The 15,392-nt window shown below is 32.6% G+C and overlaps 1 protein-coding gene and 1 long non-coding RNA gene across 2 annotated transcripts; one reads left to right on the top strand and one right to left on the bottom strand.

Annotated features, from left to right (window-relative positions):
• The first annotated feature begins 3,024 nt into the window (after positions 1–3,024).
• LOC136777499 (heme transporter FLVCR2-like) lies at positions 3,025–12,229 on the top strand. Its single transcript, XM_066733831.1, has 7 exons — positions 3,025–3,246; positions 6,865–7,089; positions 9,706–9,847; positions 9,906–10,111; positions 11,588–11,691; positions 11,776–11,886; positions 11,968–12,229. The coding sequence occupies exons 1-7, from the start codon at positions 3,025–3,027 to the stop codon at positions 12,227–12,229; spliced, it is 1,272 nt and encodes a 423-aa protein (XP_066589928.1).
• Positions 11,734–14,921, bottom strand: LOC136777500 (uncharacterized). The gene is made up of 3 exons (XR_010823257.1): positions 14,790–14,921; positions 12,026–12,231; positions 11,734–11,909 (listed from the first exon to the last, which is right to left on the bottom strand). It is a non-coding gene; the product is annotated as an uncharacterized lncRNA (long non-coding RNA).
• Between the last annotated feature and the right edge of the window lie 471 nt (positions 14,922–15,392).

The raw sequence follows: 15,392 nt of genomic DNA, 5'->3' as shown, positions 1-15,392 counted from the left end.
ATTGTTAACGCTCTACAACTTTCTATGAAAAGACCCCATAGAAGAACGAAGCTCATGAAGTTGGCACCATAACCTTAAAAATATGAAATCTGGACTGTTTTTGTAGCACGCTTCAAAATATTCGAGCAAATTAACTGATCTCGCGCCGATATTTTATACCTACTGAAAAGTAGAACCTTCGACCCACTATCAAATGGCTTTATTGATAAATTATCTTCCTCCACTTCAGCATCTACTTTCGGCACACGGCTCGCAAAAGGAACACGGGTAACTTCACAGTTTATGGGTCCAATCGTTCTATCACCACATTTTATGTATAATATCAAGCAAACATATATATAACACACATATACGCAAAGATAATCTAAAAAATATTTGTGTACAAATTAATTAATAAGACTTACCTTTATCATGTTTGTATTAAAATTTTTTGACAGAGTATTGATGATTATCATAATTATTTTCAATAGATAATTCTGAAAATAGTTAATCCAATAGCATTAAAATTGAGGGACAGAATTTGAAGCAAACATATTATCAGTTCTGGTAATATAGAATCACCTTAATTTTATCGGAGCATTGTAATATCTTAGGTGATTAGATTATTGAAGAAATTAAATATTATTTCCTATTCCCCCTCCCTTCTGAGCAGTATAATCAGCATAAATAAATAGATGTCTCAAAGAGGAAACATCAACCCTTTGACTTCGGCGCGCTCTCGAAGGGATCCGTCAGTATACGAACGGTAATTTATTTGCATGTCAGTCGCTTCGACTCATCGATCATTCAGGACAGTATCTGACCAAAATAGTGTCTTAGGACAGATCCCACCATTCCGAGTTAACTTAAACTTTGGTTAAAATACCTATAGTATATGTTATGTTATTTAATCAGAATTAAACGAGTTATATCTTTGTTAAATAGCTGGTGGAACTGACCCTTAAGATATAATACCATTCTAGGGGTTTAAAAAATTAAAATTTCAAAATAATTTAAATATCTATTTTCTTATTTATTTTAATTACTTTTATTTGACGAGCTTATATTTAAGCTTTTTCTATATTGATAGGTTTGTGAAAGTATATAAGGGTGGACGGTTAACAATGACCAATTTTTTCAAAAAATTTGAATAGAGAGTGGAATTCTAAAAAAAAGTTGTAAGAATTCTTTTCTTAGAATTTTACCCCCTATTTGTATTTCCTAATTTGGCCATAGTTAACCGGACATTTTATGTACAATACAAATTTATTTTTTACAATTTTTAATTTAAACGAACAATTCATTAATTGAAATATGATTCTTACGTCACCAATCGTATTTCGATATTTATCTGTTAAAGTACGATGCCAATAAATACCGTTAGGAAAGATATGTTTTTTACAAATTGGTTGAAGCGATCGAACGTTTTTTCTGATAATTCCTTTTTGCCACAAAAGAATTAAATTTTCATCCTTTGGCACATAAAAGAACTGTAATTTCTCTTTGTTCGAAGGATAACACTAGTACACACCGAAACAATTACATGCAATATTATTAATCTAAATCATTCAAACGTACCTATATAGAATATATAGGATGAATTTAAGGGCTAATTTTAACTGTTATCAACTTATAAATGATTACAAATGACCACTGTATAAATAGTTGACCCTCATTTGTTATATAACTTTTCAATTATTTAAATTCAAATTTTCAATTTGTAAAAATCATAAGGATAAAAAATGAAAATTTAAAAAATTTCTATTTTAATGTAAACGATTGTGTTTAGGACTTTGAAATTTTTAAATATCACTATAAGTATAACACCATAGATACGTGTGTGTGTATACAGATTATATATATATATATATATAAATGTTGCTAGCTCTGCCTACCTATCAGATTTGAAAAGATTTTAAGGGCATATAAATTTAGAGTCACTATATATACTCGTGTCAGGGGCTGAATAAAACTGAAGGAATCGATCGTGATGGGAGATTTGAGATCGGCTATCAACGAACGCCAAGCAAAACCAATATTCGTCAGTGACTCGCAAACCATTGTCCGCGAAGCAACGCGGTCTCTTACTAATCTTCGCTTACATTGGAAAAAGTGCCAAGTGATAATGGTCTCTTGAAGACTTCTGGATTTCTAATCCTGGGAAATAAAGAATTTCTCTCCCGGCCAAATCACAAATTATTACCTTCACTGCTGTAGATACGTCTGATCGATACTCCCCTCCCCTTTTATTCTACACTCAAATTTATTGACTCTCTCTCTCTCTCTCTCACTTTCCTATTTTTCTTCTCTCTGTCTATATATATATATATTTATATATCTCTACATTTCAATTCTTCTCTTTTTCTTCTCGTCTCTTCTCTCTAACAATAACTCTCAATTCTATTTTTCACTGACGCATGCAACTCGAACATCCTCCAACTCTTCTTCGGCTTAGCGCGGACTTCGGCCAATTTCCCGCCAAAATTTATATTTCCGCTCTTCCACCTTACAAATGGTCTACACTTTAAACAGTAATGTTTTTAATCATTTTTTCGGTGGTTTTCTTGTAATAGTATAAATTTTTATTGTAGAGTTCAATAGATCAGTTTTTTTTATCGTTTTCTTTGTCACCGATGTAGAAGCTAATTTAGCTTTAAGCGATCGATACTAATTTCTATTTCTATTTAACATTTTTTGTACTTGATTTGTTTTCGAATTGCATATTGTTTTTTTTTATCTTGGATTTATCAGACGTCTCTCAAACGGATGCAAGTGTAAAAAGCTCAAGCTAACTGAGAGAATTTTCATCGACGGAGCAAGAGAAAATAGGAAATAGGTGAGATTTCAGAAAAGAGAAGAAAATGTCAGAAACTAATTGCATTAATGCGGTCGAGTGGAGCCTACCACCAACTAAGGTGAAAATGAATTAGTGTATTTTAAGCAAAGCCCAGAAATTGTAATAATTTAAACTAATTTAATTGATTTTTAAGCCGAAGGTTTACGTCAGTTAATTAATAGAGGTGAAATTTATCGGGGTGCTTTTAGATGATCAAGACGAAAATTTATAAAAGAAGATGGCTTGTTTTGGCAATTTTTGTTTTGTACAGCGCAAGCAATGCCATACAATGGATCCAGTACAGTATCATTGCGAATATTATTATGCGTTATTACAACATTCAAAGTTTCCACGTAGATATGACCAGTATGGCTTATATGGTAACTTATGTACCTTTCATCTTCCCCGCCAGTTATTTCCTAGATAAATTTGTAAGTACTTTTTTACTCTTTTTTTTTTTGTTGCATCTTAAATCACGTTTATCATACATCATTCACTGTACCTTAATAATATTTCTTAATTAAACTACTTAACGCACAAATTTTTCTCTACTTGCTTGACTCTATTCAAAACCGTCCCACTTTTTATTAACAAATTTAAATGTCTGGAAATAAACCGAGGTTAAAATAGATATTCGTGAAAAACCTTTTAAACTATTGATTTTCTTGTTAACATTATTTTACAAAACTGTGGCCTGATTTTTATGGAGGATGAGTACGATTTTGCATATCCAACAACGAAGAGGTGTTTAAAGATAACTAAATTGCATCATTGAATTATTTAGCATAATAATTAATTTTAATACGTTATTAAAATTTTAGATGGAATGCATCTGGAAACTTGTATTACACATGTGATAAATTATTTTCTACTAACTACATTTTCTGATAACGAAATTAGAGTGATAAATTGCAACCAAGAGCTTTCATCAACAAATTAACGATGTGACTTTTAATGAGGAAAATACAAGTAAAACACTTGCATTCAGGATTTTTTGTTTTCAGAAATTATTCGACAAAATAATATGTAATTTTGCATGATTATTGTTGACCATAAATACTAAACAATTATATTTTTCTCTCTTTTAATATTTATTATTAATAGAGTAATAGTATCTTAAACTGGATACTAAAAGAAATCGTCGTGCAGTGTGGAGGTCGATAGAATCATCTGAAAAGGTCTACCAAAAAAGTTCATTTATTTATGTAAATATGCTTTGCATTAACCTAAAAAGAGAAAAAAATTCTGAAATGTATGAAGTTTTTTTAAAAGAAGTCATGTTTTCGACATAAGTTATTATTAATAATTTTGTAAAAGTGTTAAAATAATTATATTTAAGAGTTTCGTATAAAGGCATATTAGTTAAAGAACAAACCCCCACAAAGTTTCAGCGTAATCGGTTTAATAGTCTTTCGATTATCGGGCACAGCGTAAAAAAATAGCACTTTAAGTAAAATGTGCTTTAACGGGAATCTGTATATATACCGACATTACAGGGCAAAAACTATTTCACATGTAGCGTCGTCATTGGTCGACGGATTGTAAAGTTATTACGGGTTTTTCGAAATGCCAGAAGCTTATCTACTAAATTATGTTAGGAAAATTAATAAAAAATGAAAAAAAAAATTGTTGTTTAAATAAATATATTACCATTATTGAGAAACAACAAATAAATCGCAAAATCCCTCAACGTACTTTATTAGATAATGTTCTTATACGTTTCCAAAAAGTCCACAAAAATGTAAATTCGTAAAGAAATGACGATGTTGCATATGAAATAAATAATGGAAGAATTTCGTGTTGGTGACTTCCCGAACATGAATTTTTTCTATTATTTATTTCAAATACAGCATCGTCATTTCTTGACATATTTGCATTTTGTGGACTTTTTGGAAACGTAAGAACATTATCCAGTGAAGTACGTTGGGTGATTTTGCGATTTAATTGTTGTTTCTCAATAATGTTAATATATTTATTTAAACAAAATTTGTTTTTCATTTTTTATTAATTTTCCTAACATAATTTAGTAGATAAGCTTCTGGCATTTCCAAAACCCCGTAATAACTGTACAATCCGTCAACGAATGACGACGCTGCATGCGAAATAGTTTTCGCCCTGTAATGTCGGTATACGGATTCCCGTTAAGATTCCGTCTTAAATACGTAAACGCTCTGGACTCTCACTTCTATTTCAAGAATAATACAAAACTAAAACAATTATTTTGAGAGTTTTACAACCGTATTCTAGACATATTTTCCTATCATATTAATGAGACAAAAAAAGGTAAAAATAAAAATTATGTACATATATTTGCCCCCTTAACTGAGAAATTTTTCACATTTTGATATTTTATCGTTAATTTTATTTGAAACTACCAATTTCATTTCAAATAAATATAGTCCTATATCATACTATATGAAAGAATACGTCCGATATAACTATTTTTTCTCTAATGACCTCAGAAGATTCCTTCCGCTATTTGTCATCAAATTTCGAATCATATTAAATCGAATTATTTCATTAATTAGGAATATGAATTTGTTACTAGAAAATGTAACATAAAGTTGACGTTATATAACTGTGTAGATTAATTAGGAGTAACTATATGCGTATCGGGTAAGTGTGCATGCCTGGTATTTCTTTGAATTAGAGGATGTAAGTAAATAGTGTTCAATCAGTGCAAACCAAATGTGCTTTGGTGAAGAAATTAGTTTAGGTACACAGAAACAATTCGTTGCACGGCATATTTATACATAATTATAATAACGATAGTGTGGACTATTCAAAAATATACATATAGATATTCCTGTTGCAACAAATAGTGTAGTGCCTAAACTTCAATGAAAATTACACAATAAATGTATGATACTTTATCAGCAATTCATTTGAGACTAATATTTTCCAACAACTTCAACGCTGTAGTCGTTGTTGGTGCAGTTTTGGGCATTTTTTATCAAATTTGTCATGCTGAGGTAAGTGTGCGCATGTTTACGCTTACCACTATGAGACCTACGTGATTGAACAATGAATTCTGTATAAAACAGTTCGTCCCTTAGTATTGAGGGTTATTTAGCCCTCAGAATGTAAAAAGAAGAGATCTGTTCTGAAGGAAAAGGATGTAAGATATCTCTTTCTGTAACGTAAACCCAAAGCCTTATAAATTGAGTCGGAAAAATCATTGTTCCCCTCTCTTTCAGAAAAAATGTACAGAGTTATGTATTGAAGGATGGATCTAATATAAGACATGTTTGAAATGGTAAACGAACAATATACTTGTTACAAAGGAGGTGTTTTCGTGTGTGACCACTGCCATGACAATTATTTATAATGTTCCTATCTGTTAAATTTATTTTTTGTTGTTTTTATTAGTTATTTTGTGTAATTTGTTAATAAATCAACCTCAAAGTTTCGTTAATTCTTGTTGCGTAGCGTTAAATAGTTTTATATGTATACAATTATTAAGACTGTTTTCAAGGAATATAGGTTATTATGAAGATGTCTAAGTTCTGTTGAAACGATTAATTAAATTTTTATGGATAATAATCATTACGATATTTATATTTACTGTAAAAAATAATGCATTCAACTTCTCAACGTACGTTTACTTGCCCCAAAAGAATGCTCATATTTACTCAAGACACTGGTCAAGTGTACATATTCTGTTTTTTATTTTAAATAAAAATATTTATTTTTTTAATAATACGGTTTAATGTAAAATTAGTTCTTGCAATCAGTAATCTAATAAGTGCATTTTCTGATATTTATCATTTTTTTTTTTACTAACCCTTGTTCCTCTAGCTTGACAATCATCTAAGGGTGAGTTTCACCAACTCACTCCGGGGTTAAAGTGATATAGTTCGCGTTACATGAACTATACTGCTTTAACGAACGGTGGTTAAAGTGGTACAGTTCATGTAACGCAAACTATACTACATTAACCCAGGATTTAGTTGGTGAAACTCACCCTAAAAGGCAAACTATGCACACTTGAACCAAATGAGTCTTATAGTAATTTGATAAATAAAAGAAAGTTAAAATAAAATTTTCAGGGTTTAAGATACGCCGCCATATTCGGAGCTACAGGGACGGCGATTGGTTCTTGGATAAAAGTTATCAGCGTAGCCCCGAATAAATTCTGGGTAGGCTTTGTGGGTCATACGATTGTTGCTTTGAGCCAGGTTTTTATTCTTTCGATCCCAGCCAGATTAGCTGCAGTTTGGTTCGGTCCTGATGAGGTTAGCAGTGCCTGCAGTATTGGCGTCTTTGGTAATCAGGTAAAAACTAATCAATTATATAATCAAACTCACTTCTAAATATCTCGAATCTGTTTTAAATTTATTTTTTCATTTGAAAATCTTTACACAATTATTCGGCAAGTTCTCAGGAGAACACTGAAGAACAAAGATGGCTCCCGCGTGGTTCTTGGGAAATTGGAGGGAAAATTGTAAAAACAATGATACGCGATCAAGCTTAAACGGTAATTTTTAAATGAGAAAGTATATAAATGGTGGGAAAATTAAAATGACTCATTACACCTATGATTAATTGAAATGTATAAAATGGTGCCGGACTCTCTTATCATCTATCCATTAAACAGAAAGTAAATTGATTTAAGGTATTTTATGAATGACAGGGTTACTGTGCTTAAAGAAGATTTTACCCTTGCATGTGTCGAAAAAGATTGTCTGATTTCGGACATTAATCCAAACCGTTGGTTAATAACGTAATAAACAAACGGATGATCAGCCACTTTCTTCAAACCATTACTGATAACGATGATTCCCTCGTAAAGTTCCGCCCTCTATCTACTATTAGTCATTTTACAATCTTGCCTTGCCAATTATAATTGTTAAAAGTACGTCTACATAATTTCAAAAGGCATTCAATTTTTTCAAATGGGCAATTTTATTTCTAGCACATGACACTGAAGTTAGCCACAACTTTGCAGCCACAAGTTTGGAAAAAATCAGAATCCAAGTAAATTGACTGAAATAAATGTTCTGACCATTATATATTAATGCAAACTACTAAAGTTATTATACTTAACGTTTGTTTGACAAAAAAAAATGAACTGAAAATTGCTTAAACGAGAAAATTAAATAAGTACTCTTGTAAAGCAATTTTCACATATCAGTGAATTTTTATAATTTGTCTCAACAACACAGCATTGTAGCCCATAAAATTCTAAAGAAAATAAAGATAGTTTCATGAGGGAGCAAGACCCCCTTAATGATTTTTATAAACAAAATGACGGGAAATGCATCAGCGAAACTACGTTTTTCAATGATCTCTTCAAATTTTACCATATCAGTGAATTTTTTTAATTTTTATCACGCACACTGATTGAAAGGCAATAAAATTCTGAAGAGAATAGTGCAAATTTCGTGAGGGAGCAAGACCCCCTTAATGTTTTTTACAAAGAACATAGACAGAAATGCATCTACAAAATCCACGTTTTTCACCGATATCGTCAAAATTTAAGATATCGGTGAATTTTTCTAATTTTTGTCACGCATACAGCTTGAAAGGCAATAAAGTTCTGAAGAGAATAGTGCAAATTTCGTGAGGGAGCAAGACCCCCTTAATGTTTTTTACAAAGAACATAGACAGAAATGCATCTACAAAATCCACGTTTTCACCGATATCGTCAAAATTTAAGATATCGGTGAATTTTTCTAATTTTTTTCACGCATACAGCTTGAAAGGCAATAAAGTTCTGAAGAGAATAGTGCAAATTTCGTGAGGGAGCAAGACCCCAATTGTTCAACAGTGCAGGTTCGCTAAATATATTACCCTCGCTCTTGTGAATAACAAATGAAAGGGCATTGGTGCTCCCTCATGAAGCAGGCACTAATCTCTTCCAAAAATTATTGCATTGAAGACTGCGAGGTTTGCAAAAATTAGAAGAATTCACTGATATGTTAAATCTTGACGATATAGGTAAAAACGTGGTTTCGCAAACGCATTTCTGCCTATGTTTCTTCTAAAAAATATTAAGGGGGTCTTGCTCCTTCACAAAATTTCCACTATTCTCTTCAGAATTTTATTGCCTTTCAAGCTGTGTGCGTGAAAAAAATTAGAAAAATTCATTGATATCTTAAAATGTGACGATATTGGTGAAAAACGTGGATTTAGTAGATGCATTTCTGTCTATGTTTTTTGTAAAAAACATTAAGGGAGTCTTGCTCCCTCACGAAATTTGCACTATTCTCTTCAGAATTTTATTGCCTTTCAACCTGTGTGCGTGAACAAAATTAGAAAAATTCAATGATATGGTAAAATTTGAAGAGATCGTTGAAAAACGTAGTTTCGCTGATGCATTTCCCGTCATTTTGTTTATAAAAATCATTAAGGGGGTCTTGCTCCCTCATGAAACTATCTTTATTTTCTTTAGAATTTTATGGGCTACAATGCTGTGTTGTTGAGACCAATTATAAAAATTCACTGATATGTGAAAATTGCATTATAAAAGTACTTATTTAACTTTCTCGTTTAAGCAATTTACAGTTAATTTTTTTTTTTTTTTTGGTCCAACAAACGTTAAGTATAATAACTTTAGTAGTTTGCATTAATATATAATGGTCAGAACATTTATTTCAGTCAATTTACTTGGATTCTGATTGTTGCCAAACTTGTGGCTGCAAAGTTGTGGCTAACTTCAGTGTCATTTCTAGCACCCCTCAACCTCAAAAATCTTTCCGAATAGATTAAGTTTGACACAAATCAGGCAAACACCAAAATCATTAGAAATTTCAGATTAAACGATACAAAATTGTATAAATAGAATTTTTCCTAAAAAAAAAAATAAATATCTAGTCTTATTACCTTAAGATCTACATTTTGTGGGTTTTGGGTAAACCTTGAAGATTAATTTTCGGTTATGTTTCCAGCTCGGTATAGCAATTGGATTCCTGATTCCACCTATGTTAGTCCCGGATAGCGATGATTTAACAATAGTTGGAAGTGGTTTGGAGGTTATGTTTTACATAGTTGCAGGACTTACCACTATTATTCTTGTCCTGATCCTTTTGTGTAAGCATTTAAAGCCTTTCAGCTAGAAAAAACTTTTATTAATTGGTTAAATTTTTAGTCTTCAAGGCAACACCACCATTACCACCCAGTCCAGCACAGGTAGTCCAAAGGGAAAATAAATCTAACGAAAATTTCCTACAGTCGATCAAAAGGCTGCTAACTAATCCTGGTTACCTCCTTCTGTTGCTGACTTATGGCATCAACGTTGGAATCTTTTTCGCAATTAGCACTCAATTGAATCAAATCATTCTCGAACACTTCCCGGTAAGTACACTATATCTAGATAATTCCCTCACGACTGCTTTACCGACAGTGCAAGTCAATAAACACTTAGTTTAATAAAATTCAAACGCGAAGCTAATTAAACAAATGGGCGTCTTTAGGACAATGTGCTAGTCCTAACGAGTCAAACGAACTTAAAAACACTCAAATTGGATGAAAAATAACGTTTTACCACTGTCTCGCTTTCTTGAAGTGGAAACAACCAGAAGTGACTTCTCTTCAAGAACGCGGGACAGTGGTACTACGTTATTTCTTATTGGATTTGAGGGTTTTTAAGCTCGTTTGATTCGTTAGGACTGACACTCTGTCCTAAAGACGCCCGTTTTTTTCAATTTGCTTTGCATTTGACTCTTATTAAATTAATTGTTTATTGACATGTACTGTTGGTAAAGCACGCGTGAGGGATCCCGTTAACGGCCCTCAAGCGTTTAGTAACGTACCAAATAAGAGTACTTTAAGTCCCTCATATTTTTTGTTCTTAAAAGCATACAATGCACTAAAAATCGTATTAATAAATCTAGAAATAATTTTCTTTAATACGTCGGTTAACAGAAATACTAATTTAATACTTTATATGAATTTTCGCAACTACTTCATTATTTCTTCAATAGCACATAAATATCGATATTTCATTTCATCCCGTATACAGTTCTTGCTATAGCAAATTTTTGTTAGGTAAATACGAACTCATAAACAATCAAATCTCATAAGACGACGTATTATCGAGTTCCCTCATTCTGACATAAAATAAAAATGCATGATAACGATATGGTATTATTTGAATCGATTTCAAATTTATTATTGCATTCAATTGTTTTAGAGACGTTGTGGACAGGTGTTTATAGAAAAATAACTCGTTTTACGAAAAATACAAACAAAATATTTCAATTCTTCTCGTAATACACATTATTCTTTTTCGTATTCTCGAACAATTGATTCTTTTAAATAAAAGAGGAATTTGCGAAATCACTAATAATTTATAATAAGTTGGAAATCGATTTTCAAAAAATACCGTAGTATTTACACTCGCTTTAGGTGTTTGGTATTTAATATCGGTAAAATAGATCCCGTTTAGATATTATTTTTAACCAATTTTTTCCAATAATTTCACACATTGGCTACTCCCTGCTGTCAAAATACTGTTCGATTCATAAATGATTCAAATAAATTCCTTTAAAATTTAAAATCTATTGATATCATTATAAAAAAACGATTAGGACGATTTTTTTCTATATTTAAAACATTAGATCACCTTTTCTTAGCAGTGCTTCTGCATTATCGATCTATATGAAGAAAATAATAACTATACAGGTTACAGCAATATGATTTAGCGGCAAAAAAATAATTAACCGTATAATCGCTTTAAATCTACAGGATTTTTGTAAACATTCCAATCAGTATCTGCTACTATCCAAAGAATTAATTATTCCAATCCAATGAAATCTTTAATTTTGTCAGGGATACGTAATGGATGCTGGAAGAATAGGATTTGGCATAGTATGTGCTGGAATGCTGGGATCAGTTGTTTGCGGTATTGTCCTCGACAAAACTCACAAATTCAAGTAAAAAAAAATCACATCTAAATCATTTATCTGCTATTTTATTATGAATTTTTACGTTAAATAAATGCATTCCAATGCTTACAGAGAAACGACCCTTGGAATTTACCTGCTTTCATTTATAGGAATGCTCATTTTTACATTCACTTTGAATGTTGGAAAAATTTACGTAGTTTACATCACAGCAGCCATCTTAGGGTAAACATAATTTTATTTTTAAACTTCTGAAAAGAATTGAGAATGTCAGAAATTGAAAAAAAAATAATTTAAATTTCGTAGATTTTTCATGACTGGCTATCTTCCGGTGGGTTTCGAATTCGCAGCTGAACTAACCTACCCGGAACCGGAAGGTACCTCCACTGGTCTGCTGAATGCAGAAACTCAAGCATGTGGGATAGTTTTCACGTTAATGTCTGGTTATTTGCTGTCTGTCTGGGGTGACTTGATATCGAACGTCGTACTTTGCGGTGTTTTGGCAATCGGCACATGTTTAACCGCCATTATCCCCAATGACCTCAGAAGACAAAACGCCAAACACTGAAACTAAAGAAATGGAAGTAAGATAATGCCGAAAAAAATGATAACATTTTTACAGTAACTTAAGCTTTCATAGTTGTAGCAGAGATTTTCATGAATAAACTTTATTTATCAACTGTATATTAAGCAATATTTTTGAGCCTTTGTTCAAAGAAGTAAAACACGCAAGAAAAGAATTTAATGGCGCTGAAGCTGGCGGAAAGCTTGCCAGGAGAAAGCTTCGCGTCGTGTAACATGGACTCGAGGGCCAACTTCGGGGGGAAGAAAGATCAGATGCGTTTAATTATTTTGGCTGAAATTTATTGACAGACCAAAATAATTATAGGCATTTTCAACTCTATATTCTTATGCAGAATTAAATCACGAAGAGAATGGTACTAGTTTCATCGGGGAGCTCGATTCCTTTAATAGATTTTTTTGACAAATTATGCCAACATGAGCATAGAAAATTGACGTTTTCGAACTTTCTGTCAAGACTTGCGCATGATAGGAAATTTTTTTAATTTTTTCCAATTGCATATTCTTGTGCAGAATTAAATAACGAAGAAAATAGTACTAATTTCATCGGGGAGCTCGATTCCTTCAATAGATTTTTTGGACAAGTTATGCCAACATGAACATAGAAAATTGAAGTTACCCAACTTTCAGTCAAGAGTTGCACATAGCAGGAAATTTTTTTAATTTTTTTCAACTGCATATTCTTGTGCAGAATTAAATAACGAAGAAAATGGTACTACTTTCATCAGGGAGCTCGATTCGCGTAATAGTTTTTATTGACGAAGAATGTTGAAATGAAATAACCAAATCGTATTTTCATACTCTTTAGACTTTTCGCTATTACTTTCCGTCATTTTTTGTTAAGAAAAACTATTATGCGAGTCGAGCTCCCCGATGAAATTAGTACCATTCTCTTCGTGATTTAATACTGCATAAGAATATGCAGTTGAAAAAACTTTCCTGCTATGAGCAACTCTTGACCGAAAGTTGGGTAACTTCAATTTTCCATGTTCATGTTGGCATATTTTGTCCAAAAAATCTATTAAAGGAATCGAGCTCCCCGATGAAACTAGTACCATTCTCTTCGTGATTTAATTCTGCATAAGAATGTGCAGTTGAAAATGCCTATAATTATTTTGGTCTGTCAATAAATTTCAGCCAAAATAATGAAACGCATCTGATCTTTCTTCCCTCTGAAGTTGGCGCTCGAGTCCATGTTACACGACGCGAAGCCTTCTGCTGGCAAACTTTCTGCCAGCTTCAGCGCTATAAGAATTTAACACTAACGTTGACAATTTTTGAGCTATAAGATGATTGTTAACTACAAAGTCATTCGCTGCAAGTGTGCGCACTTTGCTATTTGTAAGGTTGTCAGGCTACAAGGATAATATACATATAGTTAAAACAAAAAAAGAAAGATATAGATATAATAGTGCATTTATATACTGGACTATATAATAGAAAAAAAAATCTAAGGAAAAAGTCATAGTTAAGAAAAAAATAATATATACTGACTAAAACTCCAAATGCGCACACTTGCATCATATCGCAGGTAAGTGTGCGTATTAATTTTTTATATAAACAAAAGTTTTTAATGATTAATATTGAAACAAAATAGACAAAACATCTTAACAAAACTTATAAATCTTATTAGTAAGTATTTATTCTTTGGGAAAAGGTAAAACAATTTCATATAAAGCTTTGCAAAACTGGATTTAAATATATTCACAGATTAACAAAACTTTGAAGTCGACTTATCAGGAGAAATAAATAATAGAAAGAATCTAATATAAAACTATAAAGATAGGTATAATTACTACGAAGAATCGCCCTGGCAAAGGTCACATATGAACACACCTCCTTCATAACAATTGCACTTTTCATGTCACCATTTCAAGCATTTTCTACATTGGATCCACTTCTCAATGGGTGGTTCTATATACCTTTCTTTACAAAGAGAGCAAAAGTATTTTTCTTGATTCGAATTAGAAGAACTTGGTATTTCTTTGGTAGAAGATTTCTTCTTTCGTTTGTAACGCGCGATTTTCTGGGAGAGGTTTTTTTTCAATAAATAAGCACATCAAAATTTTAACAAAACATTTGAAACTACTGAATTAAACTTCTTGGTGCTTATTATTCAACTTTTACAACTAAACTATTTTACCCTGGCTTCTGCCGCCAGGTCCTCTCCCGGCAGCCTGTGTGAGAAATCTTACATTAGGCCATCATGTCGCGAAAATTACCAATATTCTTTATACGACGCTGCTACTCAGTGCTTTTCGGCTCATCCGGCTCTATTCTAATTCTATTTCTTTTATTATTGGGCGCCAGGCTCACTATGGGCCAACCGAATGGCCTACAATCCAACTGAAGCACTTTTTCCTCACTTTTCCGGCTTTCCCGTGACTCTAACCTCTCATAGGGCCGCCCGTGTGCTGAACCCTGTTGCTAGCCGATTTCTTTCTATTTACTTTCTAGCCGCACTTCTTACACACTATGTGTCTCCTCCAGGCAGTGACACACCCATAGTCGGAGACCGCATCGCGTTTATAAGTCGGATCGCTTACCTTATTATATACCAGCAAATTTCGGAGAGTACCGCAATAGGCACCGACTCTATGCCTTTCCTACCAGGATCCCTTATTTCCTCCCTTTTCTATAGGCAGTCCTTTGGTTCGCTCTATGTTTCCTCTTTTCGAATTACAAATGTGCTTCGTTTCACGCTTTTTAATAGGCTAGGCACGTCTGACTTCTATGACTCTAAGCAGTGTGTGCCTCGCCTGCCTCGCCGTTGTGTTCACGGCGGCGCTACGGTCGGCGCGAAAGCTCTCGCGATACCATCAATCGCGCGCTAGTCACGAAAATTCAGAATTCTTCATGTGGCAAAAAACCGTCTGGATTTGCCACGCTATACGTTTCAAGACTGATCCCTTATTTTGCATCCTGTTTAATCCCAGTGGACGAGCTTTTTTATTATTCTGTTTTTTTATTACATCCTCATTTTTGTCCTGTAACTGTTTCTTAAATGAACTAGAAATGATCGTTTGAGATTTCAATGCAACTCGATTACACCGCCTTTTCTATTTCAATTGAGGAAAAGGTGAGAGCATTGAAATGGGTACATTTTCAGTGTTTGTTATTTTGTATTTTTTATCAACGCAACCCAATGG

The sequence above is a fragment of the Prorops nasuta genome, unplaced genomic scaffold (genome assembly GCF_024137725.1).
Source record: "Prorops nasuta isolate Cenicafe-Biocafe unplaced genomic scaffold, Cenicafe_Pnas_1.2 PNAS00011, whole genome shotgun sequence".
Lineage (NCBI taxonomy): Eukaryota > Metazoa > Arthropoda > Insecta > Hymenoptera > Bethylidae > Prorops > Prorops nasuta.
The sequence above is the reverse complement of the archived record's forward strand: the minus strand, read 5'-3'. Positions and strand labels throughout refer to the sequence as shown.